The 26,968-nt window shown below is 52.7% G+C and overlaps 9 protein-coding genes across 9 annotated transcripts; 5 read left to right on the top strand and 4 right to left on the bottom strand.

The window, feature by feature from the left end:
* Positions 1 to 3,032: 3,032 nt before the first annotated feature.
* On the top strand, positions 3,033 to 3,845 carry CTRU02_208637 (pci domain-containing protein; the record flags this gene model as incomplete). Its single annotated transcript, XM_036733269.1, has 3 exons — positions 3,033 to 3,147; positions 3,239 to 3,312; positions 3,441 to 3,845. The coding sequence occupies 3 exons, from the start codon at positions 3,033 to 3,035 to the stop codon at positions 3,843 to 3,845; spliced, it is 594 nt and encodes a 197-aa protein (XP_036575026.1).
* Positions 3,846 to 4,655: 810 nt separating this feature from the next.
* On the top strand, positions 4,656 to 6,635 carry CTRU02_208636 (uncharacterized protein; the record flags this gene model as incomplete). The annotated part of the gene is made up of 1 exon (XM_036733268.1): positions 4,656 to 6,635. The coding sequence occupies one exon, from the start codon at positions 4,656 to 4,658 to the stop codon at positions 6,633 to 6,635; it is 1,980 nt and encodes a 659-aa protein (XP_036575025.1).
* Positions 6,636 to 7,837: 1,202 nt separating this feature from the next.
* CTRU02_208635 (urea transport protein) lies at positions 7,838 to 9,025 on the top strand (the record flags this gene model as incomplete). The annotated part of the gene is made up of 1 exon (XM_036733267.1): positions 7,838 to 9,025. The coding sequence occupies one exon, from the start codon at positions 7,838 to 7,840 to the stop codon at positions 9,023 to 9,025; it is 1,188 nt and encodes a 395-aa protein (XP_036575024.1).
* Positions 9,026 to 9,741: 716 nt separating this feature from the next.
* On the bottom strand, positions 9,742 to 10,185 carry CTRU02_208634 (DNA transposase; the record flags this gene model as incomplete). The annotated part of the gene is made up of 1 exon (XM_036733266.1): positions 9,742 to 10,185. One exon carries the CDS (start codon positions 10,183 to 10,185, stop codon positions 9,742 to 9,744), a length of 444 nt encoding a protein of 147 aa, XP_036575023.1.
* A 3,037-nt stretch (positions 10,186 to 13,222) lies between these two features.
* CTRU02_208633 (cupin) lies at positions 13,223 to 13,855 on the bottom strand (the record flags this gene model as incomplete). The annotated part of the gene is made up of 1 exon (XM_036733265.1): positions 13,223 to 13,855. The coding sequence occupies one exon, from the start codon at positions 13,853 to 13,855 to the stop codon at positions 13,223 to 13,225; it is 633 nt and encodes a 210-aa protein (XP_036575022.1).
* Positions 13,856 to 16,180: 2,325 nt separating this feature from the next.
* On the bottom strand, positions 16,181 to 17,788 carry CTRU02_208632 (streptomycin biosynthesis protein (oxidoreductase); the record flags this gene model as incomplete). Its single annotated transcript, XM_036733264.1, has 1 exon — positions 16,181 to 17,788. One exon carries the CDS (start codon positions 17,786 to 17,788, stop codon positions 16,181 to 16,183), a length of 1,608 nt encoding a protein of 535 aa, XP_036575021.1.
* Positions 17,789 to 18,467: 679 nt separating this feature from the next.
* Positions 18,468 to 19,206, top strand: CTRU02_208631 (oligoribonuclease; the record flags this gene model as incomplete). Its single annotated transcript, XM_070205119.1, has 2 exons — positions 18,468 to 18,548; positions 18,601 to 19,206. The coding sequence occupies 2 exons, from the start codon at positions 18,468 to 18,470 to the stop codon at positions 19,204 to 19,206; spliced, it is 687 nt and encodes a 228-aa protein (XP_070061194.1).
* Positions 19,207 to 19,908: 702 nt separating this feature from the next.
* Positions 19,909 to 21,873, top strand: CTRU02_208630 (Phosphoglucomutase; the record flags this gene model as incomplete). The annotated part of the gene is made up of 5 exons (XM_036733262.1): positions 19,909 to 19,961; positions 20,092 to 20,189; positions 20,248 to 20,451; positions 20,513 to 21,526; positions 21,581 to 21,873. 5 exons carry the CDS (start codon positions 19,909 to 19,911, stop codon positions 21,871 to 21,873), a joined length of 1,662 nt encoding a protein of 553 aa, XP_036575019.1.
* Positions 21,874 to 22,825: 952 nt separating this feature from the next.
* Positions 22,826 to 24,653, bottom strand: CTRU02_208629 (uncharacterized protein; the record flags this gene model as incomplete). The annotated part of the gene is made up of 8 exons (XM_070205118.1): positions 22,826 to 23,064; positions 23,140 to 23,267; positions 23,321 to 23,432; positions 23,488 to 23,714; positions 23,766 to 23,911; positions 23,960 to 24,030; positions 24,088 to 24,164; positions 24,220 to 24,653. The coding sequence occupies 8 exons, from the start codon at positions 24,651 to 24,653 to the stop codon at positions 22,826 to 22,828; spliced, it is 1,434 nt and encodes a 477-aa protein (XP_070061193.1).
* Between the last annotated feature and the right edge of the window lie 2,315 nt (positions 24,654 to 26,968).

Raw genomic sequence — 26,968 nt, 5'->3', positions numbered from 1 at the left:
CGCCCAAGACCGTGGGAGGCAGCTCCCTATGGTGTAGCGTGTGGCATGGGCGGTTGTACCCACGGCGTGCTACTGCAACAGTGGCCGTTTTGCAGGTAAGGGCGCTAGGCCAAACCGAGAACGTCATGTCTTGAAGGCAGCCCCGGTTTTGGATAAAAGGCGGCCTCTTTTTAACGGCGGAGTTGTTGGAGACGGTCCCAACGGCGCTGGAGCTTTGGGCGGAAATGTTCGTTCATCGGCCGATAGGTGGCGGTAATAGGGCACAACGTCCGTAGGGTGCAAGGCATTAAACTGGGCCATTGCTAGTAGGGCCGGGCTCGACCGAAAAGTGGTTAGTTAGCAAGCAGCAAAGTGTTGGCTTGTGGAGGCCAATGACATCTGCCGTGGCAATGAGAAAATGCTAGGGCGGTAGCATTGCAAAAGTGTTTGAAGGCAAGGAGTCTCCAACAGAAACATGGAGCGGCACAAGGATGCGGTAGGGGGTCAAATGAAGCAAAGGGCGACAATGATTGGCGCCAAGAGTAGGAGGAGGTTGTGATGTGACAAGAGGTTGGAAGAGAGCGAGGACTGTTTCGAAAGATGAGACGTTGTATCTGTGGTACACTGGCAAATTGTGCAAGTGCATTGGCATGATGTATGGCGAACGCACGTATGCGATTATGAGTATACTCGGTACGCTGGTGATGATGGGTTTGAATTTATTGGCGTGAACGGCGGGCCTTGAGGCGGCGGAGACAAAGACCCACAAGGTGGAATGCTTTTTTGCTGGGCGCGTGAGAGAAATCGATGATTTGAGAACAACAGCGGAAGTTTGTGGAGGAAGCTCTGAGGAACAGAGGATAGGATGACCGGGGGGGAGGACAATAAGTTAACAAGCAGCAGCGGACGTGACGGAACGATTGCCAGAGGGAAAATGGATTGCGTCCAATTGATTGGCAATAGATATCCATGTCTCCACAAGCTGCAGGTTCTCCCCGGGCCACGGCAAGAGTGAGAAGGTGCATATCTGTGGCTGGTGAGTGTGGTAGCACCTTTCCTAATTGAGATTAGACATGTTTTTTGCAGCCCGAGGAGAAAAGCAACCGACCAATGACACCAGATATGAGCAAGAGTCAGAGGCAAAGAAAGTCGGAAGGTGGAGCTGGGTTGGGTCGTGTTAGCCCGAGATGAAGCCCGGGACCGATGAAATCTGAAGGAGACGGGCTACTGGGGGAAGACGGTTAATTTTTTCATTGTATTGGTATTTTTCCCACCCTTCCTGTGGGTAGTGAGACAGAGACGATGAGGAATGAAATAATAGTAAATGGGGCCGGGTCTTGGCGGTGCGACCGACCGCTGTCCCTCCCATGACCATCTCATACCATCCCATCTATCCCGTCCCTTTGTGTCTGTCTGGCAGCAGCCGCTCTCACTGCAGAAGGGTGCCAAAGTTCATAAAGATAGGAGGAACTGCAGGGGAGAGTTCAATTGAGTCAACGAACCTGTGTCTGGCCCCTTCGGAGCTGCCGTGCAAGACGAGGGAGGAAACCTTCAGCTTGGCAGGGCCAGACTGTGCACCGCAGACGTGTTTGTGTGTGTGTGTATATCTGCGGTAATTTTGGTTGAGGTCCAGAGAGATGCGACGATGAGGATGAGGCCATCACGAGGGACTGAGGAAAGTTTCAGTCCCCAAAGTCTGAAGCGACAAGGGCCAGGTACGGTGACCAGGGCAGCATATGCCTGCCTGGTTCTGGCATCCACTGCGGCAGTCCTCACCAATTGATTGTTGACGAGACTTGATTGCAGAGTAGCAGAGTATTCGCGTCAGAGATTGCGTTGTAATTGTATTTGGATTATCGCCGCAGCCACACCAAACCCTCGGGATGGCGCTGTCTTGGCCTTTTTTTTTTTTTTTTTTTTTTTTAATTCTTTCCGTATTATTCTGATACTGGGAGGCCAACTTTTGTGCAAGGCTTGGCGCTTCGAAAAAAGGTACACCCGTTTTTAAGGCACAAGCGTATCCGTATGGTACTAGCAGTACTAGTGTTATCTGAAGCTCTGAAAAGTGCGGTACGTGCCTCTCTCGTCTGTCGGCTGGCGCTCCGCTCACGCCGACGTCAGTCCGTCTGTTTGTGTGATAGTGCATATACAGCAAGGTACTAGTTGGATCAAGCTTGAGCTCGCGTCTCGGTGTCGCTTCACCACGAGGAGGAACGGGAACAACAACATCACCCAGCAGACCGGCAGAATGCGAATTTCTCAATGAAAAGATACGGCGAGCGCGCGCTGGAGAAACCGCACTAAGGACACGCTAAGAGGGGACCTTCCTGGTCCTGGTCTCCTCTCCTCCCCTCTCCCCCACTCAACTTTGGAGAGATGAGTGGATCCCAGCCACATCCACACACACACCCATACCCACCTTCCTACTTGTGGGTAGGAAGCTAAGACCAGCAACCTGCGACTAAGACGCATCGTGGGAAGGGAAGGGAAAGCGAGGGAAGAGGGAGGGGGAGAGAAAAAAAAACGCCACTGGCTGGTGGGAGGCACGGTTTGATTGCGGTACCTGTCCGGCCTGCCCTCTTTTGCCCTTCAAAGAGGGAAGGCGCGGTTTCTGTTCCACCAGGACACCCTGCCAAAGTGACCGACTGGCACCTGCACCTCACCTGTGCCTGCCCTTCTTTTCCCCATTGCGCTTACCGCATCTGAAAGGCAAGCACGGCAAGAACGTGGGACTCTGGAGCGGCTGCCGCCACCACCGCTGCCGCTGTCGTTGCTCTATGTTACTTCATAATAAAACCACATCGTTGCCCGTCTCGCTCATCTGCTCTGACTACCCTTCTTCTTTTTTCCCGTTCACAATCGTCAAACATCCACACGAAGCAGATCAAACAAGCAACATCTTCACTGCCGTCTACTATTCCTTGGAACTGAGTATACCTTGCTAGTCGACTCATCAGACGCGCTTCCATCTCCCTCCGGCAAAGAGGAAAAAAAATACTTCTGCCACAACAACACACAACACTTCCACCCACCCCCCAACAACAACCGACAATATGCGTACATCCTTCGCCGTTCTGGCCCTCTCGGCCATCGCTGCGGTTTCTGCCCAGCGCAAGGTCTACTCCAACACAGACGTCAACGTCGCTGCCATTGACCTGAACCTGAAAGGTAAGCCTAGAATGACAGCGGACCCGTCACAGTTGGAGCCGACATGTCCGACTGCCGCTCAAGCATGAGACTAACAAATTTCGCTTCCCAGCTTCCTGGTGCACCGGTCAGCGCAACACTTGCAATATCCTCTGTGATCGCACTACCGCGAATGATTGTGAACCGGTAAGCACTCCTCGTTTCCTTCTGTTCTGTCGATTGGAACGCCTACGGCATCTCGACCTTATCTCCGGACCGTAGCCCAATGACCTGGCAATATGCGATGTTCTGATGAAGCTAATTCCAATTGATAGACCACCCTCAAGTACACATGCACTTGCAACAACGGCACCGCTCCCGGTCTTGAGTACTACAAGCAGACTATCCCCACCTTCATCTGCCTCCAGGCATTCGAGGACTGCATCCAGGCCAACGTTGGCGATTCTCGTGGCCAAGGCAACTGCACCACGAACATCAGGTCCCAGTGTGGAACGATTGACGCCCAGGAAAATGACGCTGCTACCACCACCACCACCACTTCCGCCCCTACCAACACCCCTGCTGGAACTGGCTCTGGTACTACCGGTAGCGGCTCCCAAGCTTCTCAAACTCCCGCCACATCGAGCTCGCAGGCTTACGCTGCTCCCACCGCTGCTCCTGCCCGCTACGGAAATGCTGCCGCGGTTGCTGCCATTGGTCTCTTCGCCTACATGCTCTAAGATGTTAATTGTCTAGAACACTGCTGCCCAGGTCCAATGACAGTCTTGCGCCATCATGCGAGGTTATGCACCTGGGACAGCCTTTTCACTTCTCTGTATTCACCTTCCCTACTACCCGATCCCGTGTGCTTTTCGCGCGGCACCCTAATCATTGTGACGAGGAATTATGTGGAATTATGCGATGGAGACGATGGATATTCCCACCCGTATGCGTTTTGAGGTTCGAGGAGGAGTCAGTGCGTTACAAGGGGATGGGTGGTTTCACCCAATGTTGCTTTTGCTATGCATTTTGCGTTTAGGCATGATCAAAGACAGTCAAGACGACGACAAAGAAATGAAGAATTAATCCTGCCACCCTTTGCTCTTTTCTCTTGTGCCCTGTATTCGGGCTCATCTTTGCTTACAAGAGCTTCTTGACGTCCTAACTAAGCGTTGTTTGGTCCGCTTGTCTAGCAAAGGTACGACACTAAAGCAAGTTTAGCTTCCCACGTTGTTAACAATGCCTTTAAAGATTTTACCTCTGGCAGGATGTTGAAAGAGATCCTCTGAGGGTATGCATTGTTCATTGTTCAGCTTTAGACAGGCCCTTTGATTAAAATTGCTTCCTTCGCATTGTTCAGAGGAATAGGCTACGGCAACCTCGAAGGCTGAATGATATAAGGTCCTCATCTGTCACTCAAACAACTACTCAACTTAGATTGCAGACGCCCCAGAATTCAACTACGTTTAACATCAGTGACAGCAACGCTACAACAGTTTAGCTGGAGAATATCAGACACATATCTGTGCCAGTACCGCCAACTCTGCACTATGGGGGGCTTTCAAACACCCACCACACCACCTCGTGTATCTTTCGGCATTGAACTCGAGTTTCTTGTTGCGTACGTGCTTGAGGGAGAAGCTGACCCAGATCAGGGCATTGCCGATGAGCTGCAACCCCTTGTTGTCGTTCCTTTTGAAGAGAACCATTCTCTTGGACCTCCCGGCTTTGGTATGAACAGTTACGAATCCGAAGAGATTACACACATGTCGTCGAAGCCCTGGGTCTTTGACCAGATCCGAAACGCGCTGACCAAAGCAGGATTGCCCGTCTACAACGCAAAAGAGAACCTTGAACCGACAACCGTCCAAGCACGCCACAGCAAGAATGTCATGTCTGCTTTCCACCTCGTCGAGGACTGTTCGTTGGCCGAGTTCAAGATGGACGGATACCGGTTCCAGAAAGTCGAGATGAACTCTCCAGCCATGTACGATATGCCCATCTGCTTCGACCTGATCAGGCTCGCGGTGAGCGTGATCACAACAACTTTCCGCTGTCGCGTCAATCCGACATGCGGTTTCCATGTGCACGTAGGGGCGGGGCCAACGGAGAGGATCGACGCGAGAACCCTACGAAACTTTGCGGCCCTGCTGTGGGCGGCCGATCCGCTCATCAGCAGACTCCATGCGCCCTGGAGATCCATCACGAGATACAGCCAGTCCGGTCGCGTCAACGAGGTGACTGGCCTGGGGAGGAACGAGGGGCCGGCAGATACGCTTTTAAAGGAGTTGACTACTGATAGGTTTGGCGTCGGGGGACGTCCGATCGGCGGGGCGTGGTTGAAGACGCCCCGTGACGCACTTCCGAAGTCGAAGGCTCTTTCGAGAGTAGAGATGAAGATGGTTAAGTATTTCGGCCGGGACCGACTGCTTGGTGAGTCTGTCGATCCTGAATTCGATGTGGAGGCGATGCAACGCGAGATTGATGTGGATACAGACGACGACCTGGTAGTGCTCAGGGGAGAGCCGTGGACGCACCGTGCCACGCATGTTTCCCCCACCACGGAGCTTAAATCAGCGATGGTGTTGGAGCCGGACGATTCCAGGATGCCGAAAATCGATTACACGCCCCCCGTCCCCCGGCCGCCGACCTGGGGTGACTACCGCAACAACTCCACCCTCGAAGCCTTCGCCCCGCCCCGTCCCCGGCCACCGCCGATCAGGCGCCGTTACGCCCGCATCCCTGGCACCATGCGTCAAGATCGCCGTGACGAACCGGGGTTTCTCGCACCGCATCTCGCTCGCCACGGACACGGTACCCTCCAAGATCCAGACCCGCGAGTACCGCCGCGCCGGAGCGACGTCATGTCCGGCGTAAGAGACCTCCTCGGCGCGGACATGACTTCCGCGCAGATCGGAGAGATGATGCGTAACAAACGCGTGGCGAAACACATCAACTACAAGTTCGACGGGTACTCTCTCCCCTCAATGAAGATGTTTCCGGTCCTAGGCGGCGTGCGCGGCGAAGATGACGACGACGGCGGCGGCGGCGGCGGCTGCTCCTCCGCGGCCAACTCCAAGAACAACACGGTCGAATTCCGCGAGGCCGCGGGGACCCTCGACGGGCAGTGGATCGCGACGTGGGCCAAGATATGTTGCCGGCTGCTGGAGTGGAGCAGGGACGCGGCGCCGGCGGAGTACATGTGTGTTATCCGGCTCCTGGCGTGGGCTCAGGAGGAGGACGGGGCGGAGTACGACGTTGTTGATTTTCTGATTGACATTGGGCTGATTGTCGAGGCGAGGGCGTGCGAGGAGAGGGTGAATGGCGGGGACGAGGTTTGGTGGGAGTGTTTGAACGTGTTGCCGCCTGAGGATGCTGGCCGGTTCTGGGAGACGGAGGGGGAGGGTGCTGGGTTTGATGATGACGTTTTTGGTTGGCTTGAGAGGGGTGACAGGACGCGGGGGGAGGTCCATGAAGGTGAGTCGGCCGGTTGGAGGCCTGGAAAGGCTGGTATGGCGATGAATTTCTGAGCGGGTGCTGATGCCGGTAGGTTTTCTTTTTCTCTTTTTTGACGTTTCTGTTTAATGTGAGGCTATTTGAAATCATCTTGAGGCTTGAGCCCGCAAGTTTTGTGGTAAAATACAGGTGGCCTGACCATGTGAATCGTGACCGGCCGCCGCGTCCAAACTCGGGATCGTCCTTTATCTTTATTTCTTTTACCGGTCGGGACACGGGACCGGTTGTGCTCCACCTTGAAAACCGGCTCCGGCCCGAGATCAGCGGTTCTGTTGGTGGCGGCTTCATTCTTGCTTCTGACCGCGTCATGAAAAAAGAAAAATGGTAGCTGTCTCAGTCAAGAAAACACTAAACAGGAAAAAAGAAACGATGCGTTGGAGAAGGAAAGCTAGACATGAGTGAGGAAGAAGCAAATATGGGAGTTGTGCGGAGTGGAATCGCTGTATCCGCCAGATCGGAGTTGTCCGAGGTATCGTTGACTTGGGGGTTCACACTTTGAAGAGAACCTGTTGGAACGGGTTGCAGCTGTTGCATCGGATTGCGGTCGAGGGTATGTGTTCGGTTTGTCAAGAGTTGGGGAAGATGGGCGAAGACGGGAACTATGTTGCAATGCTGCAGACGCATGTAGTGTGTGTTATTCGATGAGAAATGGACATTTTCTTTCATGGCACGTTTTGAATTCATCGCTTTGTGGCATCTGACTGAGTATCTCTCAAGTTTGCTTCCTTGTCAAGGGCTGCAATCAATGTATGTTCAAAGTCATCATTGTGTGTAGTTAAGAAGACAAACGTAGTCAACGTCGACCTCGCAGTTAACAGTGGCCATGATGGTCCCTCGGGCGTAATGCAACATCATCATTTCCCGTTTACCAATCATCACAAGAACTCCTTAATCTCGGATTCGAATTCGACACTAAGAGAACAACGTAGATGGCCCAGTCACATTGCCTTTGATCCCAGGGAACCTCGAAGGCCTCGACGGCCTTGACCCCAGTTTCAGCGGCATTGTTCCCTCCCCGTTGAAGAACTGGGCTTTTGTCACGGCACGACAAACAAAGAAAACACGCCCGATCACGGCCGTTGTAATGGCTCCGACTCTAGGTTTAAATAGCTGGGTCCTACCGCTTGCAGTAATTTTCCATCACAACAGCCTCAGAGTTCGGATACCCCTTCGAACCAACCATTCTAACTCCTTCACAGCCCTAGCCACAGTCACCATGACGAACCCCCTACCAGAAAGCCCCTCGATTCTCGACAGAATAGCCCATCTCCCGGTCGAAATCCAACGGAGCATCATCCTCGAAATTTTCTCAGGGAGCAGTGCATGCGCCCTCGCCCTCTTCGTCCCGGACTGGGACGTCTGCGCGCACGGAAGCGACCAGGTGAACGGCATCTACGACTTGCAGCGTACAGACGTCTACAGGAGAGGCGTGGGCGGCGCGCGCGGGACGTTCGCCTCTGGCGTAAGTCACTGCGAAGATGACCACATGTCCTTCACCCTGGAAAGCGACATGGACCCGCACGCAGCAGCGCATGTGCTAACGGAACAGCTCGCGAAGAGATTCCCCGCAGCCGCGACGTGGGCGTTGCGCGATCTGGGACGGACCAGACTTTGTCGCTTCCAGCAGCGTCTACCGCGGGAGCCGGACGACGATATAGGTAAGTACATGTCGACGGGCGCGCTGGTGTTTGGCGAGGAGGACAACCAGACGGCGCGTGGCGACGTCCTCTGTAGTAGTAGTGGAACGGGAACGGGCTCGCAGATGTGCGAGGCGCCGCGGCATCTGATGTTCAACAGCGTACCTAGAGATCCGTGGCTCCGGCTTAGATTGCGACGGAACCCGGAGGCTAAGCTCGGGTTCGGGATGAGACTCCTCGTCGAGACGGCCGAGGATATAGTAGAGGTCGATTGGGCCGTCATGCCGCAGCTCGAGACCGTCTTCCTTGATCTGCGATCATACGGGCGGGGACCGATGGAAGAGGCAGGTATCCGGAAAGGCGCGGCCAGGATGTGTTGTTGCCTTGGGCTACAGTGTCTGGTCATTGCGGGATTGCGGAGCGGGACGAGGTACGCGCGGTCCCCGGGATGGGAAGCTTGCGACTGGGAGACGGATGACAGGGAGGTTGATGGCGGGGTGAACTGGGTCAAGGCGTTTTGCGGGGCGGTTCGGGAGGGCGGTCGGTTGGTGTTCATTGATAGGAGAATCCTCGAAGTGAACTGGCGGGACTGGAGGACGCGGGCCGAGAGCTCCGGCCTCCTGTTGCCCGGGACCGAGAAGACGCAGTTTCGAGGACACGGCGAAGGTGCGTATCTGGCGCACGTCGAGAAGGTGTTGGATCACGGGGGGAGGGGAGGGGGAGGGGGAGACCGCGACACAAGCGGACGGACAGACAGAGACAGGTAGGTGAATGGTGATGCTTTTTGATTAATAACTTGTTCTGCCGCGTCGCTTCGCCTAAACTCGCAGGTCCCAATCGTCCCTTTTCTAGAAAAAAAAAAAAAAAGAAAAAAAAAAAGACTAATCGAACATACACTCACTCCCGGATCACCCGCAGACAGATGACCCAGCGTCACCGTCACCAGATTCGATGCGAGGATGGCGGGGCTCGATGCTTTTCTACAATTCCTCCTCTCTCTCACCTGCATAGAGCCCTGCTTGCGCCGCTGTGCGTTTGGGGCCTGCTCAGCATATACCTCCTTACGCATGCGCAGAAAACCCCCAAGAGTGCTCGATGGACCGCAAAGATAAGTTGGCGTACTGTTGACCGCCTGCTTTTGTAACGTTGCGGCCCATCTCTCTCGCTCGACAGCTTGACAGAAGGCCCTCCCGATTAAGTCTACGTGGCCAGGTGATAGGACCTGTTTAATGACCAGCAAAAGTTACTTGGTTCCTTGGGCCTTGCGTGCCCTTTCATAATTCATATTCGTACTGCCATCACTTGTCAGTTCATGCACGAGCCATCTTCAGACGCGGGCGTCTCTTACAAATCGTCTGTCTCGTCTGTGAAAATGGAAATGGCGACCTCAAGCCCTAAGAGGCATCGTTTACGCATCTCATCATGGGGCTCGGCTTGCTTTGATTCCGCCGCAAAATGGCGTCACGTGGGGGGTGAAACCCGTCTACTCGTCATCCGCAGGCTCGGGTTCGGCCAGGACGCGTAGCTGAGAAGCCTCCTCTTCAGAGTCGCCTGGCGGCGGCTTGTTGGGCTTGATACCCTCCATTTGGAGGTAGCGCACGAGGGTCTTTGTCGCGCACGTGAGGCCGGCGTCTCTCTTCAGTTCGGCGTACGACACGGTTGGCTTTTCCTTGAGGATGCGCAGAACCGTCTTGACGTCCCTGTCAGAGAGAATGCGAGGGCGGCCGGGACGCGGGCGGTCGCGACCGGCCTGTTGAAGGCGATAACGCGTGACGATTCCCTTGATGGAGGAAACGGGGACGTCCTCCTTGACGGAGATCTCCTTGAGCGACATGCCCAGCTCAGAGAGAACGGCGATGCGGGCGCGCTTCTCGGGAGAGTACTGGGGCTTACGCGGCTTGGGCTCCAGGGCGGCGCGTCGAGGCATGATGGGCGGGTTTTGTGTGGACGTTTGAAGAAAGCGCGTTATACGGCGATGTGTGAGTGAGAGAGGTTGTGAGGCGATGAAGAATGGTCGACGTCGATGACAGCGAGAAGTAAGAAGAAGTTGTTGAGATGAGATGAAGATAGGAGCGTGAGCGGCATGTCCAATTTTTTTTTTTTTTCTTTACGGTCCGGTGGATGACCCACTTTCCCGGGGTGGATCAGGGGTACACCACTCGGGGTAGTGGATACGAGGGCTGCCTGGCCTTGGGAGGCGGGTACAAAGTACGTTCCCTCTTTGGTTGGTTGGGGGCAAAGGCAAGGCACAATGTTTGATCTGATATTGCGTAAATAAGAAAAATGGTGGTTGAGATCTATCACTTTTTATTTTTATTTTTATTATTTCTTTCTGATAGTTTGCAATGATGCCCCGTCTAGAATAGTCATTCATCGACCTCCGATTGTTTTTCTTTTGTTTTTTTTTTTCCCCCGTTCATTCCGTAATCAGGTGATCAGACCATCATGGGTCTCAGATGCGTTCGGGTGAACTCGGCTAAACTCCGTATCAAGAGTGAGAGTGACCCGACGATAACTCTATCCCGTGGTTTTCCTCAACTCATGTCCACTCATATGAGAGCTATCTCAACTCACTTTCCATACCTGAATGTCAACATTGCCCGCTATTCGTCAAAATGCCTACTATAGCCGGCCAAGGTGTCTAGACCGTCAGTGACGTATGCCCTGTCTCTTAGAGGCTCTGCCAACGAGGTGCAACTCTTGACGAAACATGCCAGGGGGGTTCCTGGTCCATCGAGGACCGTGTGCCACCCACTTCTACGACGCGCCTTTTGGCCCACGCGTCTCGCACTAGCTGCTAATAGCAACGGCATGATTCACTGAATGTTTACAAAGAAGAATCACCAATTAATTGACATTATACAGGATTGAATGCTCATGGAGTCAGTAAACCTGTCACTGCTAGGACAATGACATCTGCACCCCCACCGCAGTTGTTTCTTTATTTTATTCATTTTTATTTCATTTTGTCTCATAAAAGTCAACCGCCACAGAATGCATGAAGCTTTTTTGTGACAACTTTCTTTTTCGGCTGGTTCTTTTTTCCCCAATACCCATGTCATTTTTCAGAATTAATTGCTTTTTCTCTTGAATCCCCTCTCAAGTGAGCCTTAAAAAGTGAGAAAACCCCGCTCAACAGAGCAACTCGAGTACATGATCAGCTCCCTATGTTGTCACGGGCGAGTTTAATACCCAAACGGGCTGCCGCAGGGGCCGCTAGCCTATAGGCGCCCTCATCATCCCGCATATAACTGGTCTGTGCCGGGTGAAGCATCTCAAGCCACATCTACCTGCTAATATGACACAACCTATTTTTTTTTTTTTTTTGGTCCACCGTAGGAAGACTGCTTTTCTGAGACGTATGGCTAGCTGAACCAGCCGCCACAATCTTGCCATGGGGCAATCATACATAGATAGTCCTGGCGTTCTCAATTGTTGCTATTACGGGTGTCGGCGTCGGACTCTGCGCCACATGAGCTGGACCACAAGGGCCCACGACGATAAAGCCCAATTCTTCCGTAATGAGTTCAAGTTCGCCGCCGGCTTGATTGAGAAAGGCGCCAAACGGCCACCTGCTGATGTTGCGCAGAGGTCTGAACAGAGCATACTTCTTTCTTTTCCCCCACCGGCGCTTCATCCTCGTCTTTCTTTTGCCTCCAGACCTTGTTTTTTTTTTTTTTTTTTTCAGGTTTAGGATCACTTACGTTGACCTCACCAGTTTCCCTCTCGCGGTGGGGAAACAACGCAACATGTATCTATTTTGAAATGCACCCAAGGCGGAGATGCGAGGCGAACCCCACAAAGCCACGAATGGAAAAAAGAGACCCTTCCTCGACCGCCTTGGAGTGTCTCGTTGCGTCACGGCCAGCAGATGCCGATGATCATGGCCTCCTTCAACGCCTGGCATTCACGACTCGCCCGGCTGTCATTTCATAGCGTGCCGCGACTCGTAGTCGTTTGCTCTCTGCATGCCCCTCAGTCCATCAACTTTGTCATAAAAGTCCCTTCACAAGCCTGGCTTTCCTTCAACTGCGGTAACACTTCGTTTGTGACGGTGAGAAAGATACCACACATATATGTGCTTCTATGAAAAGTGAACGCGAGAGTATCGCCGCAAAGCACGTTAGCTAGTTAGACAGGCTGCCACCGCCGCAACCGCCATCCCAAACCCCTGCGTGATGCTGCCACTTAAATGCCCGCAAGAACCATGAGCAACAGCGTATGGACATGACTGTATATTATCGCATTCGAACCAGCTGCGCTTTAAATCACAGCCTCGTCATCAATATATATATTAGTCAACTTATGCTCGATCCCCCAGACTGTGATATCTTGCCCCTAGTCCCAGACTCGCGAGTCATATCATTCTCGTCAGCACCCAGTCTATGCTTTTTTTTTTTTTTTTTTTTTAAGAACGAGCGCAAGTACGCTCGTCGATGATCAGCAGCTGGCACCGACTTTCCACCATCGGGGGTTCTTGACAGACGCCTGGAAACTTTCTGCTGGTGCCATACGTGTAACGGGTAGTCCGTCGAGGGCTCACCAGGACGGGACGGAAGCTCCCCGATAAGCACGCACTTCCCACGCGGCACCTCCCCGACACCGAACATTCAATTCAAATTGACTAGCATCCTCACCAGTGTCCTTTACATCCTCCTCCCCATTCTTCAGACTGAGATCACGCATTCAGCAAGGATGGTCCCGATAATGGTATGACATCTTGACCACTTGGATAGTCAGTCTGATAATACAGCTTGACTAACAGTGGCTCTGACAAACCACTGAAAAAAAAAAAATAATGACAACGTAAGCAACATTTTGTATTCAACTACCCATCGCGGGCGTATTTTGGGTACAATCAAGGTTCTATAAACCCCCTTTTGCCATCGTAGCTCTTCTCAGCATAACCAATTTCCACAGTTTGGCATCATCATCTTCCCCCCTCCCCCCTCCCAGCCCCAAGCTCACTGTTGCTTGGCCTTCTTCGCCGCAGCCTGCTCCGCCACGAACTGGTCATAGTCCGCTTGCCTCTCGGCCGAGACCTTCATGAAGGGGATATCGTCCTCCATCAGCTGCCCGTTGACGTTGACGGGGTCCGCCGGCTGCAGGCAAAAGACCACCCTAGCCCACTCGTCCGTCGCGTTCTTCCACCCGTGCATCGTCCCGCGCTGGATCATGATGTCGCCCGCCTTGAGGGTGCGCTTCGCCCCGTCGTCGAGGTAGCACTCGACCTCGCCCTTGAGAACGATGCCGTAGTCCAGCGACTCGGTGCGGTGCATCATGGGCTCCGTGTGCGGGCCGAAATCGACCACGCGCAACACGGAACCGGACGGCAGGTGGAGAGTGGGCATGCGAGGGTGGTTCTTGGCGTAGGCGCCCAGGTCCTTCTCGCCGTCCATGTTGATCGGGGCTTCCGAGGTCGTGAAGCAGGTGTGGAAGAACATGTTGGGGAACGGGTCCGGCGTCACCTCCACCGGGAAGGCGTCGGAGAAGACAGCGCGGCCGTTGGCATCATGGGTGGTGATGTGCCGAGACACGGGGCCGAGCGGGAGCTCATCGGCGGAGGGGGCGGGGGCAGGAGCTCCGGAGGACGACATGGTTTGCTGCTTTAGTTTCGAGCTAAGGGGGAGCAGAGCTAGGATCGGTGAGAGGTCCTGACAAGGTTTCGAGTTTACGAAGCGTGAGTTGCGAGTGGGTGTTATTGCGCACGGGTGGACGGCCTTTCCAAGGTTCTTATTCTTCTCAACGGGGTCCTCTAGCTGTCAGATAATCGTCGGATTGTCAGAATTAATCAAAGCGCATCTCGCATTCTTTAAGTTGCGATTGGAGGAAGAGAGGGAGGGGGAAAGGGGTCCTTTTTGAAGGCGGGGACGTTACGGCCGGTGGCTTCGGCGCACGGGGTCTCGGGGGTCATCCACCGATGCAACTTTCACGCCTTAGCCAGCTGGCATTACCTTAAACCACCCCCCTCACTGTTGTCTCTCAGCTGACACGGGAGATTAGCACCGACAGTGCATATATCGGAGAGTTTCTGTCGTGTACGTAGGTTTGCCAGTGCTACTGGCACGGCAGGCAAGCCCGATCTTCGTGTTTGCTCCAACTCAACTCGTTGGATCAAGTCGGGGGCTGGGAGACAACAGATGTGCAACTCGTCATCGTGCTTGCGCCACACGACAGCAAATACAACGTAGTGGCAGTAGGATCCCGAGCCTTGCAGCGAAAAGCTAGGCGCATGGAGAGGGAATAGCCGTCCCGTTGGCAAACTCGCGGCACAAAGGCCGCTGCTATCTCAACAATTTTTTGGCGTTTAGATCTTATGCAGTCTGGGGCAGGGATGGTCTCACCAATGGTGAGGGGAAGCTCCAAGTTCACCGGTCTTTGGCTTACAGCTAATCAGATAACAAACCGAGCTCGACGATCTGTAGCATACCTGTTCTTTAATGTGGACTTGTCGGGCGTTCAAATTGAATTAAACTTTGACTTTATAATGAACTGGCTTGGCAGTGGATACTCGCGTCCCCGAACTATCCGTTCGGTTTTGAGGTGCAAGATGCTGACACGTCGGAAACTCTTCTTGAGAGCTTCGATCGTTTACCATGTATTTCACGGGAGCGGGTCCGTAGCTGATACATGTCCTGGTACCGAGACGCCACGGAATTGGCATGCAGATCTTTCAACCGACATGTATGCAGCCATCCTGAGGCACTGGGGAGATCCGGAGTCATGCCTATATGGCAATGAATGCCAGTCTGCAACTTGGCTCCAGACATTAGCAGTGATTAGATGACACGTGCTTTCCTGACATTTCTATGTCCTCCCATCTTGGACAGGCTGATCCGAACAACGGGGAGATGCCGAATCTGATTGCGCGTATTCTGGAAGAAAACCAGATGATACTTCGCAATTGGATAGTATATTAACGATGCTCAAAGTGGCAAACCCCGAGATCCAATGACTCGAATCTTTATTCAACAGTACAATCTTGTCTTGCTCCCCGGCCATCCGTAGCATCGGAGACATCCCCGTAAAGATGAAAAGTCTCTTTCGCAACGGTGGAAGACAATCAAAGGCGGTTCTTCCTCGTCGGGGAGCCTCAAGTGGCCCATATCTTTACTGCCTTGGCTATACCTTTTGAGAGATCTGGAGGTGGCTAGCGTCCCATCTGAGGGGACTGAAGTTGACACAGCGGCATCCGATTGGCGTGTCAGTCCCTAATTGAATGAGAATTTGCCTAGCGGTAACAATTTGGTAAGAGTCAAGAGATTGACGGGGAAGTAGCCGCCGGGGAGAATCTGAAAAGTCGATTCAAAAGGTTGGTGGCGATGCCATCGAGGCCGGGGAGCTATCGCCCTACTGTTAAAGCTAATACCGACAAGCCGACAACATCACACCAAAACCGATGCGGCTCTGCTTAGTGCTTGTTGCCAAGCAGGGACTAGCTGAACGTTGCTTGACTGATGTCGCCGCGTTTAGACATCGGGGAAATCCCGCGGCAAGGTGGGGAATCCATGCAATGACCCAAGTGATCAGAGACAGCTTTTAGTGGCAAGTCTGGCTGCGAGGGCGACATTGACAACCCAAGTTACTTGAGAGGCACACTCACGTGAGCCTCCTGATTCTGCGTATACTACGTATAAGGGCATTGCCAATGGTTCTTCTGTAACGACTGAGAACTTTAACGACTCGGGGAATTGCCGCCGGTACCAAGTCCCCGAGTGGCGGCGGTGTGCTAACGTCTGCCACTCTGAACAGATCCTAGAATACGAATAGGATAACCAACCATGGTTCCTTGTTTTCATCACTGTGTTGTTCTCCTCGGTATAGCCCCCGTCGGGGCGTTATCCCGCTGATGAGACCAGGGCAGACTATACCTCCCCGATGACGATCAAAAATGAGGCTAGGCTCCAGGCACGACAGTCTTTTCACTCACTATTCGCACTTGCAATCTTGTGCGACCACCATGGTTCCCAGTCAACAACCCTTTTGCCTGTCCTTGCCTCTTCTGCAGCAAACACCATGGCATGCGAGCGGATTACTTCTTCCAGCGAGCAGCCGATATACTCATTCTGCGCTCTCTCCGGTGTCCATCCATGGTTTTTTACTCGGTCAACAGCCAATATGAACTGGCGCGCCAGGCCCTTGTCACCGCCGCCATGCCCGGCGTCCTCGATGGTTGGATAGTAGGTCTGGGTGGTGCCGGTGTTGAAGTTCTCAATGTTAATCGAGCGTGAATCAGCATATATCTCTCCGTCGACGCCATAGATGTGCGTATATCTTTCACATATCTTCTTGGTGTGAGCAATCATGTGGAGCGTGGCCGATTTGGACGGCTTAGGGGTTTCCGGATCTGTCAAGTCATCGTCCCAGTTAATGGTCACAGTCTGTTGGTCGCACACATTGTTGTCTGCGTCGAATACACAGCGGCCAAACCAGTTTCGCGACGAGATGATCTCCTGGGGAGTCGTTTCATCATAGTCCTCGGCAAGCTTAGAGGCCAACACCTTGTTTCGAGACGTCGTACCGAAGTCCTCGATTTCGGGAAGCACAATGCTGACAGGCCAGTTGGTATTTCCGGACCCGAGACCTTGGAGATTTGGGCCAAGATAGATATTCTTAGCCGAGTACTTGCAGCCTTCATCCCCCAAGGGGCAAGATAGACAATTCGTCGCGTCCCCTGCCGCGGCTGGTTTGCGGCTCTTGCGGAAGAGCTGAAGGGAGCCGGTCGAAGATACGGTGGAAGGTAGGTGCGGGCTGCCTTTGCCTGCTTTAGTAGGCGCACTGAGAAGCCATAGAATCAGATCAATGTCGTGGCAGCTCTTGGTAAGAAGACTTGGTGCAGTCGTTTTCTCGTTTCGCCAATTACCGCGGACATAGGAATGGGTAAAATGCCACCAACCAACTGGCTCGGTGTGAACAATGTTAATGATTTCACCAACGACACGTTCTTCGAGAAGCAATTTGCGAAGGAGCATGTTATGTGGGCTGTACCGAAGTACATGACCAATGGAGAAGACGTTTTTGGGTTCCTGGCCAGCAGGCGGTTTGAGGGCCTTGTACATGTCAAGGCAGTCTCCCAAAGTCGTCGCGAATGGCTTTTCGCACATTACGTGCAATCCGAGAGGCGCTAATCCGATAACAACATCGCGGTGCATCTCGTCCAGGACGCAGATGAAGACAGCGTCAACACCGGGCGGCACACTCTCCCCAGCACTTTCCCTCTCGCGGCGGCGTGTCTCGTAGGTGACAAAATCTCTCCAGTCAGAAAACTGTTGACCATCTTGCGGGGGACTTGAGCCCCATATATATGTCCTGCCAAAGGTTTGGCGCTTGTAGCTGATGGGTTCAGCAACGGCCGCTACAACACCATTGCTGGATGTCTGAGTTGCATGGGCATATGCCTGACCGCGTGATCCAGCACCGATGATGAGAATGCGAGGTGGCGAAGCAGACATTTCGGGCTTCTCCGGTGGCACAATGGTAGGTTCTTGGGTCACTGCGACGGGCGAACCCGATTTCTTGACGGATGCCATTGAGGAGCTGTATCTTGGTGCACCAGCACAGAAGGGCTTTTAGACTCGGTAATGCTCTTAACGGAGCTTTGATTTTCTAACTGCAACAATTCAAATTCAGTATGCAAAGATTGAATTTTTCAAAATACAATAACGATGGCTTGATATTAACGGTGAAGCAATCGAAACGTTACACCAAGACCACAATAATGAACAGAAGAAACAGTCGTGTAGTTGATAGGAAGCTCTCGTAGTTTATAGCAACCATGTCGGGTGCAAAGCGGGGAGTCAGCATGCAACAGCCAATCAAGAGCTTTCTATTTGAAGTGCTGCACGGAGTAGAATCCATGCTTACTACGTTACGTATCTTATCTGGGGTTATCTTATCAGAGCATTGGGTTTGAAATGGTGGGCCCCCTCTACTACGTAGCGGTGAAGCACCAATGTAACAGAGCCGATGTCCAGCGGGAAGCTGCTACTGAATCGCTATTAGCCTCATGCGCCGCCACCAAGTGATGTAACGATTCAGCAGCCACAAGCTTGGAGCTGTCCAGAGGTAACCCCACCTTGTGAGATGGCTTTTGATGGTTCGGCCGAACACAGCTAAAGCAGTTGATATTTGCACTTTGCCAATGCCTTCACTTGGTCACACGATCACCATCAAACGTCCGAATCACTCAAGAAGTTAACGCTAGTTATTATGGAAATTCTCAAACCGAAATCATCCACCTCTAAGCTGCAGTCTGCATCAGATGGACCCCTCGTCTGGATCGATTGTGAAGTGAGTACAACAAGCCTGCTTAGATGAAGCGGAATCATCACCAACACATTAGCAGATGACCGGTCTGGATCCAGACAAAGAGGAAATTATTGAAATCTTCTGCATCATCACCAGCGGCAACCTTGAAGTCGTTGATCCCCAAGGCTGGGGATGCGTGGTTCACCAGTCAGAGGAGCGAATGGCGCAGATGGATGAGTGGTGCACTAGGACGCACAGAGACAGCGGCCTGACCGCGGCTGTTATCAAGTCGACGACGACCCCGGAGCAGGCGGCGGATGAGCTGCTGGCATACATCAAGCGATTCATCCCCGAACGGAAGATTGCACTGCTAGCTGGTAACAGCGTACACGCGGATCGGTCATTTCTGAACAAGCCGCCTTACCGGAAGGTCGTCGACCATCTTCATCACCGTATCCTGGATGTCAGCACTATTAAAGAAGCAGCAAGACGATGGGGTCCGCCACAGATTCTCGACAACGCCCCTATCAAGCAAGGGCTGCATCAGGCAAAAGAGGATATTCTAGAGAGCATTGCTGAGGCCAAATACTACAGGGAGGCGATATTTGGGTTGACATGGAAACAAGGCGGCAGCAGTGCTCAGGAAACGCCGTTGACTGAGAGAGATGAAGAAGAAGCTTGGGCAGATAACTTGCTATAGGCGCGAATGAAATGAAGTCATTGGGCAAGCAAGGCTAGGGACATGTCACCATTGGTTGTATATTTTTATTCCCCCCTTAATGATGCAAAGGTGCCATCAATCTCTGCAACGTCCTTCTTTGGAATACCAGTGTGTCCACAACCAAAACACTGTATCGCAACTAATGATTAAGAGTGAAGAGACAGTGCGTATGGAGCTTCAAAGGGCACTATCGGGGTTCTCTTACGATAATTCGTTGTCCTTCCGTACACTAGGCGGTATGCGCCATCACCCTTGGAGGTGAGGGGCTCCCACCCGAGCTGCCCCTCCTTCACTGGGAGATGCCCCCGCCCACGTCTAGCCTCAGAATGATATCACTGGCCAAGCAACCCCCACCAAGCCACAGCTCCCCAGCAAACACTATTCAGCGAGGTGCATTCTGACCTATCGTATCGCATCATCGCTTCACTGACTGCCACCGCTGCCACTCACCGTAGCAAGTTTGACGGGCCTGTGCCCCTCCTGGCTTGAGGTTGGCCCCGGTCTCGCCCATTGCCAGTTGCCATACCTACCACGCGTACGGAGGTACGCATAAGGCAAAGGTACACTAATAATTGCGTCCCCAGCACAGCTCCCCCTTCTCAACATTCTCCTTTTCCTTCTTCATCCTGTCTTCCCTTACTACCATCGTTCATTGGCATTGTCTAGAAATTCTACAGCAACATGGACGTGCAGACTGTCGAGTTCAAGCCCTTCCAAGACCAGAAGCCCGGAACGTACGTCACACCCTCTCAAAAAACCCCTCTCTGACGCTATTCCCAGCGTCAATCCCCCGACTCTTTTTTTGCTACCCCGCCATAGCTCCCACGACGCATCTCTTTAACGCATCACTGACATTGGAAACAGTTCTGGTCTTCGCAAGAAGGTTACCGTTTTCCAGCAACCCCACTACAGCGAGTCCTTCGTTACGAGCATTCTGCTGTCCATTCCCGAGGGAGCTGAGGGTAAACAACTACTCCACACGACGTGATCAACCTCCAGACTGACAGACCGCCACTGCAGGCTCTTTCCTCGTCATCGGTGGTGACGGCCGCTTCTGGAACCCCGAGGTCATCCAATTGATTGCCAAGATCGGTGCCGCCTACGGTGTCAAGAAGCTGCTCATCGGCCAGAACGGCATTCTGTCCACCCCCGCTGCCAGTCATGTCATCCGCAAGCGCAAGGCTACTGGCGGTATCCTCCTGACTGCCAGCCACAACCCCGGCGGTAAGCCTTCATTGCCAATTCCTACCATGGCTATCAATCAAGCTAACAAATCCTGTGCCAGGCCCCAAGAACGACTTCGGCATCAAGTACAACCTCGCCAACGGCGGCCCGGCCCCCGAGTCCGTCACCAACAAGATCTACGAGGCCTCCAAGACCCTGACCTCGTACAAGATCGCCTCCATCCCTGATGTCGATATCACCAACATCGGCACCAAGACCTACGGCTCCCTCGAGGTCGAGGTCGTCGATAGCACCGCCGACTACGTCGACATGCTCAAGGATATTTTCGACTTCGACCTTATCCGCAAGTTCTTCCAGACTCACCCTGACTTCAAGGTCCTCTTCGATGGCCTGCACGGTGTCACCGGTCCTTATGGTACTGCCATCTTCGAGAAGGAGCTCGGCCTCAAGGGCGCCACCCAGAACTGTGTGCCCAGCCCTGACTTCAACGGCGGCCACCCCGACCCCAACCTGACCTATGCTCACTCCCTCGTCGAGGTCGTTGACAAGAACAACATCCCCTTCGGCGCCGCTTCCGACGGTGATGGTGACCGTAACATGATCTACGGCGCTAACGCCTTCGTCTCCCCCGGTGACTCGCTCGCCATTATTGCCCACCACGCCAACCTGATCCCTTACTTCAAGAAGAACGGCGTCTACGGCCTTGCCCGTTCTATGCCCACCTCTGGCGCTGTCGACCTTGTTGCCAAGAAGCAGGGTCTCAACTGCTATGAGGTGCCTACTGGCTGGAAGTTCTTCTGCGCCCTCTTCGATGCTGACAAGCTGTCCATCTGCGGTGAGGAGAGCTTCGGCACTGGTAGCAACCACATCCGTGAGAAGGACGGTCTCTGGGCTATCGTCGCCTGGCTTAACATCATTGCCGGCATCGGTGTCCAGAACCCTGACGTCACCCCCTCTATCAAGAAGATCCAGAAGGACTTCTGGAGCGAGTACGGCCGCACCTTCTTCACCCGCTACGACTACGAGGACGTTGACAGCGAGGGCGCCAACAAGGTCGTCGGTGTCCTCAAGGACCTCGTTGCCGACCCCAACTTCATCGGCAGCAAGGTTGGAGGTATGTTTCCCTCTGTTTCCCCTAGTTTAGTAAACAACTAACTGATGTTCGCAGACCGCACTGTCACCGGCGCCGGCAACTTCTCCTACACTGACCTTGACGGCTCCGTCTCCTCTAACCAGGGCCTGTACGCCACCTTCTCCTCAGGCAGCCGTATCATCGTCCGCCTTTCTGGCACTGGCTCCTCCGGCGCTACTATCCGTCTGTACCTTGAGCAGCACAGCAGCGACCCCAGCACCTACGACCAGGACGCTCAGGACTTCCTCAAGCCCGAGATCAAGATGGCCACTGACCTGCTCAAGTTCAAGGAGTTCATTGGCCGTGACGAGCCTGACGTCAAGACCTAAGCGCGCAGTTGTATGATTGATTGTTGGGTAGTAGGGAAAGCAAGGGAAAGGGGGGTAAAAAGATACGCTTCAGTATAGAGAAGCTCAGCATCAGGCTTGCTGCGGACGATGTTATGATGGTACACGATAGCATAAATTGAATCAATCGACCCTAATAGCATGGACTCGTGTCACTCAATGTATGTACTACGGCAACGGCTCGTTTTTGTGACAAAAACAACTCTTCCATATCGATTCTCGACTAACTTTTAAGGTTATCATTAACATCATAGCATCATAGATCGTGACGACTAAGCGCTTGTGCAGATTTAGATCAAAATCAAGAGACAAAAAGGGAAATCGAAAAAAAAAAGTCAACACACTGCAAAACACGCTACGCTTATAACTGAACGAAAAAAAGACGGAAAAGAAGAAGAAGAGAAAAATAGAACCAAAATGAAGCAAAATCATCAATCTCTTTCTCTCTCGGGGTATTTCCTCCGAGACCAAACTCTTTTGCAAGTGTCATTCATGTACTCTCGACTCTGCAGAGAGTAACAAAAAAACGTATTCGATGGGAGGAGCTGTCTGTCGTGCGGGAATCCCCGGTACGAGCGTAATGGCGGTCTACCAAGAGACGACCGTAGAACCCCACGGAAAAACTCTCGTATTGTGTGGATGTAATATGGCACGGTTTTTTTTTTTTTTTTTTTTTTTTTTTTCGTTTATTTTCGGGAAGACCATCTCCGGCGAGAGTGGGACTGACGTAACGCGGGTATCCTCTCTGGGATCAAAAAAAAAAAAGATATATCAGAGATAGCAAAGGGTGGGGATAGTCCACTATCGGGACGGCGACGGAGTCGGAGGGACCGGGGCGAGCACGGTATTAAAATATCGGAGGTCACAAGTGGAGACAGACCGGGTTCCTCGTCACCGGCAGCGGTATGCGCCGTAGCGAAGTCTCGCCAAGGTCCTATTTCTCCTTCCCGTCTTCGATGGCTTGCGGGGGTTCCGGTTCCGGGAAGAACACCTGCCGGAACCGCGTGGCCCCTACGTCGGAGACGAAGTTGATCTCAAAGGCGCCGGCCTGACCCTTTCGTTGGTTTTGCTGGCGGTAACGATGGCAGAAGACGTAGAGTTGAATATCTTTGAGCCATATGCGATGGCGAGATTTACGGTGTAGCCACGTTCGGGACGCAGACTGGTGGGTTACTACAATGGCATTGCCGGTTAGCCTGAAAAGTCGGCAAATTTTTTATTGATAGAGTGGTCACGTTGGGAGCCTACCAAATGCCGTCCAAACTGGACACTGACGGAGTTCGCCTTCCCACACCGCGGCGTGCAGACGGAGGCCTTTGGTTGCCACATCTTGGTACACTATGAGAGAGTGTTTGAAGCCATCATCAATGATTTGCCTAGGGTTTGTTTTGTTATTCCTAATTTGCAATCACAGGCGGGAGAACCGTACGCTTGGAAGAGTCTTGATTCGCCAGACACCTTGAATTCTCGGGCGTTCATGCTGACGGTTAGGAGATTTCGGGCCTTCAAAGAGACAAAGGTGCAATGGAACAAAACTAATTCTATACGCGGATTAGCATAGACTAGGACATGCGTTGACAGCCAAGTTGTGCTTGCCTTCCCAAGTCTTGAAGCAGAGAGCGGCCCAAAGCTTGGGTACATTATCCACCTGACTCCATCGGTTAAGCTGCAGCGCGCTACCCTCACGGTGTATGACAAGTTCATGAGTGCCGCGGAGAGTGAACCATGGGGCGCCCTGGTGAAACTGCCGGATAAGCATGTAAGGTGTCTGGTTCACCAGGTTGAGATACACCATCAACGAGAGACGGTCTTCATCAAAAGGTCTAGACACCCTCTATTAGTGTGATCCTAAGGATAAGAAAGATGTGTCACACCGTCTGAATAGCATCTTGATCTCTTTTGGAATGTTCAGCTGGCCCCACGCCATGAGGTTGCCGCGTGCCTCTGAGGGTCTATTATGCTTCAGGGCAGTCCGAGATGGCAGAGGGAGCGAGAATATCTGCTCAGCCCAATGCGCATTCTGGCCCTAGTCAGTACTATATCAACACATCAGACTTGGCAGACGTACGGGGTCTTGAAGCGCCGGCAAGAGCATATTTTCAGGTCGGAGAACGGGCCCAACTTGTGCTGTTGGCGTCGCTGTACATGTTGTTACTAAATTCACAGAGTGCCACTGAGCCAACGGGATTAACATACCAATGCCTCTCGCTTCTCGCAAACTAATAATTCTCTTTCGCAGGTTCTCTAGACCGTTGAGGTCGAAGTTTGGAGATCTTGTATTCTTTTAGTAAACTCCTACGCGGCGTCTCTTGCGGGGCTGCGGTGTACCTTGTGAGCAGATGCTTCAGGCATGTCAAGAAGTGATTATAGAGCACAAAGCGTTGGGGAAGAGGTAAGCCGCCAACCTCCTGTGTGAGGGTGTGGTACATTTTCCGCCATCGCATCTCCTTGCTCAAAGTGCGGGTCTCGTAAAATGTGGTGATGTCGCGTAGCGTTCTGGATAGACATGGTAGAACTATGTTGAGGTAGTTGAGAAGGATTGGTACGCGATTGAAATGCATCTGGGACAGATCGGCCAAGCTTCGAAGTATCCTTGCACAACTCCGCATCTCTTCGACGAGTGCAGCGAGGTGACCGCCGTAGTTCTCTGGCAGGGAGAGGCGGAGACCTTCCAGGTTCACCGATACAAGATCAGCGCGCTCTGCCTCAAGACAGCAGCCTTGAAGAAGGCGGAAATCAATCCTTTGCAGACTCTGCTCCATACTGGCAAATTTAATAAGTGCTTTCGGCCGGATAGGCGATTACGGTAAACTCCAGCGTCGCATGGTGCAGCGGGACACCACGAAGCCGGGGGGATTTGTCGATTGATAAGAACTCCTCGTCTTCCGTGGGGACCAAAAATCATTAACCCGTTCGATACCTTCGGAAATGCTTTCGAATCTGACTGATTGTGTCCAAAGTACACACGAGAACAGTTGCTGCGAGGCACAAATTGCGGAGATTGTATATCATTCAGATATAGCGACAGACATGAATGCTGATAAGTGAGGAGGAAAAAGAGGAGATGGGCCGCTTTGCTTGTTCAGCATGACAATCTCTGTTGTGGTGGCCACGGCCGTAGGCGCTCACTCAATGGGCGGAAAGCGGCTGCAATTACAATTCGGAGCTGCAGGTCTCGATTTTTGACGGCCAACCCAAAAACACACGCCACCACACCCCCGCCAGTGCTCAAATCCAGTTACTCTGTTTTCTTTTCTGTGCTGGCAGTACGAACCCAAACACCAACACAGTTTCCTCGCTCCTGACGTGTTTGGTGTTCCGTGGTCGGTCTGCACTGTCTGTTGTTTATATCAGGCGAAATATCCAGGTCGAATCAGACTCGTAGGGTGTCCTTGATGAGCTTTGTTGTCGTCTACGCCTGAAACTGAACACAGGTACACATAAAAGAAAAAAGGGTCCAATTTGAATTTGGCAATGCTAGGTGATTTCCAAAAGCACGTGAGCGCTACCAATGTCACCAGATGTCAATTGTCGGGCATCAGCTAGTCAACCGACTTGTGCACGCGGTGATGGTATTTAGCTTTGGCCAAGGAAACATACCAAAATCAACATTCGCCCCAACGGCTTGTATTGAGGGCTTACGAAGAAAGTCGAAGGAAAGAACTGGAAGGGAGGCAATGAAGAGGGCAGCGTATGTAGGTCAGATTGCTGCCAAAGCAAAATGTGTGGGCTCAACACATACTGACCCGACGACCGACTAGCCAGAGCATGCCACGACTGCTGAGGGTGACCCCATGGACCTGTACGTTTCCCCCTCTGCATGCATTAGGAACGACCAAGATGGTACGGCGGACGAATGAGGCCGGACCGGAGTCGGCGGGGGCAAGGCCTGGGTGACTAGCACTTGCATAAGTAATGCAGATAAATATCTGCCTCTAGATGAGACTTCGTGGACAAGGAAAGGAACATTGTCCATGAGCGCCATGTTGTGGCAAAATCCAGCGACTAGCTGCCATTCCAGCTATGAAATCTCTTTAGAAAATAAATTAGAAAAAGAGAAAAAGAAGGGAAAAAATTAGACACACACACACACACACACACACACACACACACACACACACACACATATACACAAACATCGGTGATGGAGTGCAGTGTCGCATCGCAAATTAGGTGTCAAGTTCGAAGGGGTCTTTAGGACCATCCAAGCCAACGGATTCCACGGAGGAGTGAGGCTTCCGGTTGAAGAGAATGGCGCCGTCTATGAGTTGAAGATTAGCGAAACGACAAGTGTCGCGTACGGCAGAGAGGTATCGTGGTTACAAGCGAATTATGACAGATGCATGGTGAGATGCGGCGCGATGCCACTCCCTCCCACCTTAGCCTGGGGTGGTGATGCACCAGTATTCCTCTCGTCTCCGCAAACGCACACCACTTGCCGCCTATGTCTTCACTTGCACCGTTCGCGCAGAGCGCGATGCGCAGGGCCTCCCGGCGTGAGATGAGGTAATCCAGCATGAAGATTGACCCAGTGGGCAAAGCTTTCTTTGGACGAGTTTCGGCAGAAGATAGATCGGTTCATCTCAAGAAGCTTCCGGCCACTAGGCCCAAGTGAGATGAGTCAATATCGCTAACACATCGGTTGGTTAAATCAATGTTTTGCAGATGGCTGTCATCTTCATCTGCGGTGGAGGTTGCGCAAACGGCTGATTGACAAGCAGGCCGTGAATAGTCCCGGCTGGTTGGTGATGGATGCATGGGCATAAGTAACTGGAAGGAAGAAAAGTCCAGTTGTGAGGAAGCAGTGGAGAAGAGACTTTATTGCGAAGGCTGCTGGTTTATGAATGTGAAAGGCAAGGCAGGTGCAGGAGGTAACCTGATATGAATTAGGCACCCATCTTCCTCTCTATACCTTGTTCCTTCTCAGACCAAACACCAGCCTGCTCCCAAGGAGGGTAAGAGGCGGCCTCGACCAGTGTCCTGTCCAGAACATCCAAGTTCTTGTCGCATGAGCAAGTAGAGGGTGAGTCACCCGCCCGATGCTGCTCTCGGAGCAGATGCACTGGAGAGGAAAGAA

The sequence above is a fragment of the Colletotrichum truncatum genome, assembly GCF_014235925.2.
Source record: "Colletotrichum truncatum strain CMES1059 chromosome Unknown Contig_0005, whole genome shotgun sequence".
Classification (NCBI taxonomy): domain Eukaryota; kingdom Fungi; phylum Ascomycota; class Sordariomycetes; order Glomerellales; family Glomerellaceae; genus Colletotrichum; species Colletotrichum truncatum.
Note: the sequence above shows the minus strand (reverse complement) of the source record. Positions and strands in the feature narration are given on the sequence as shown.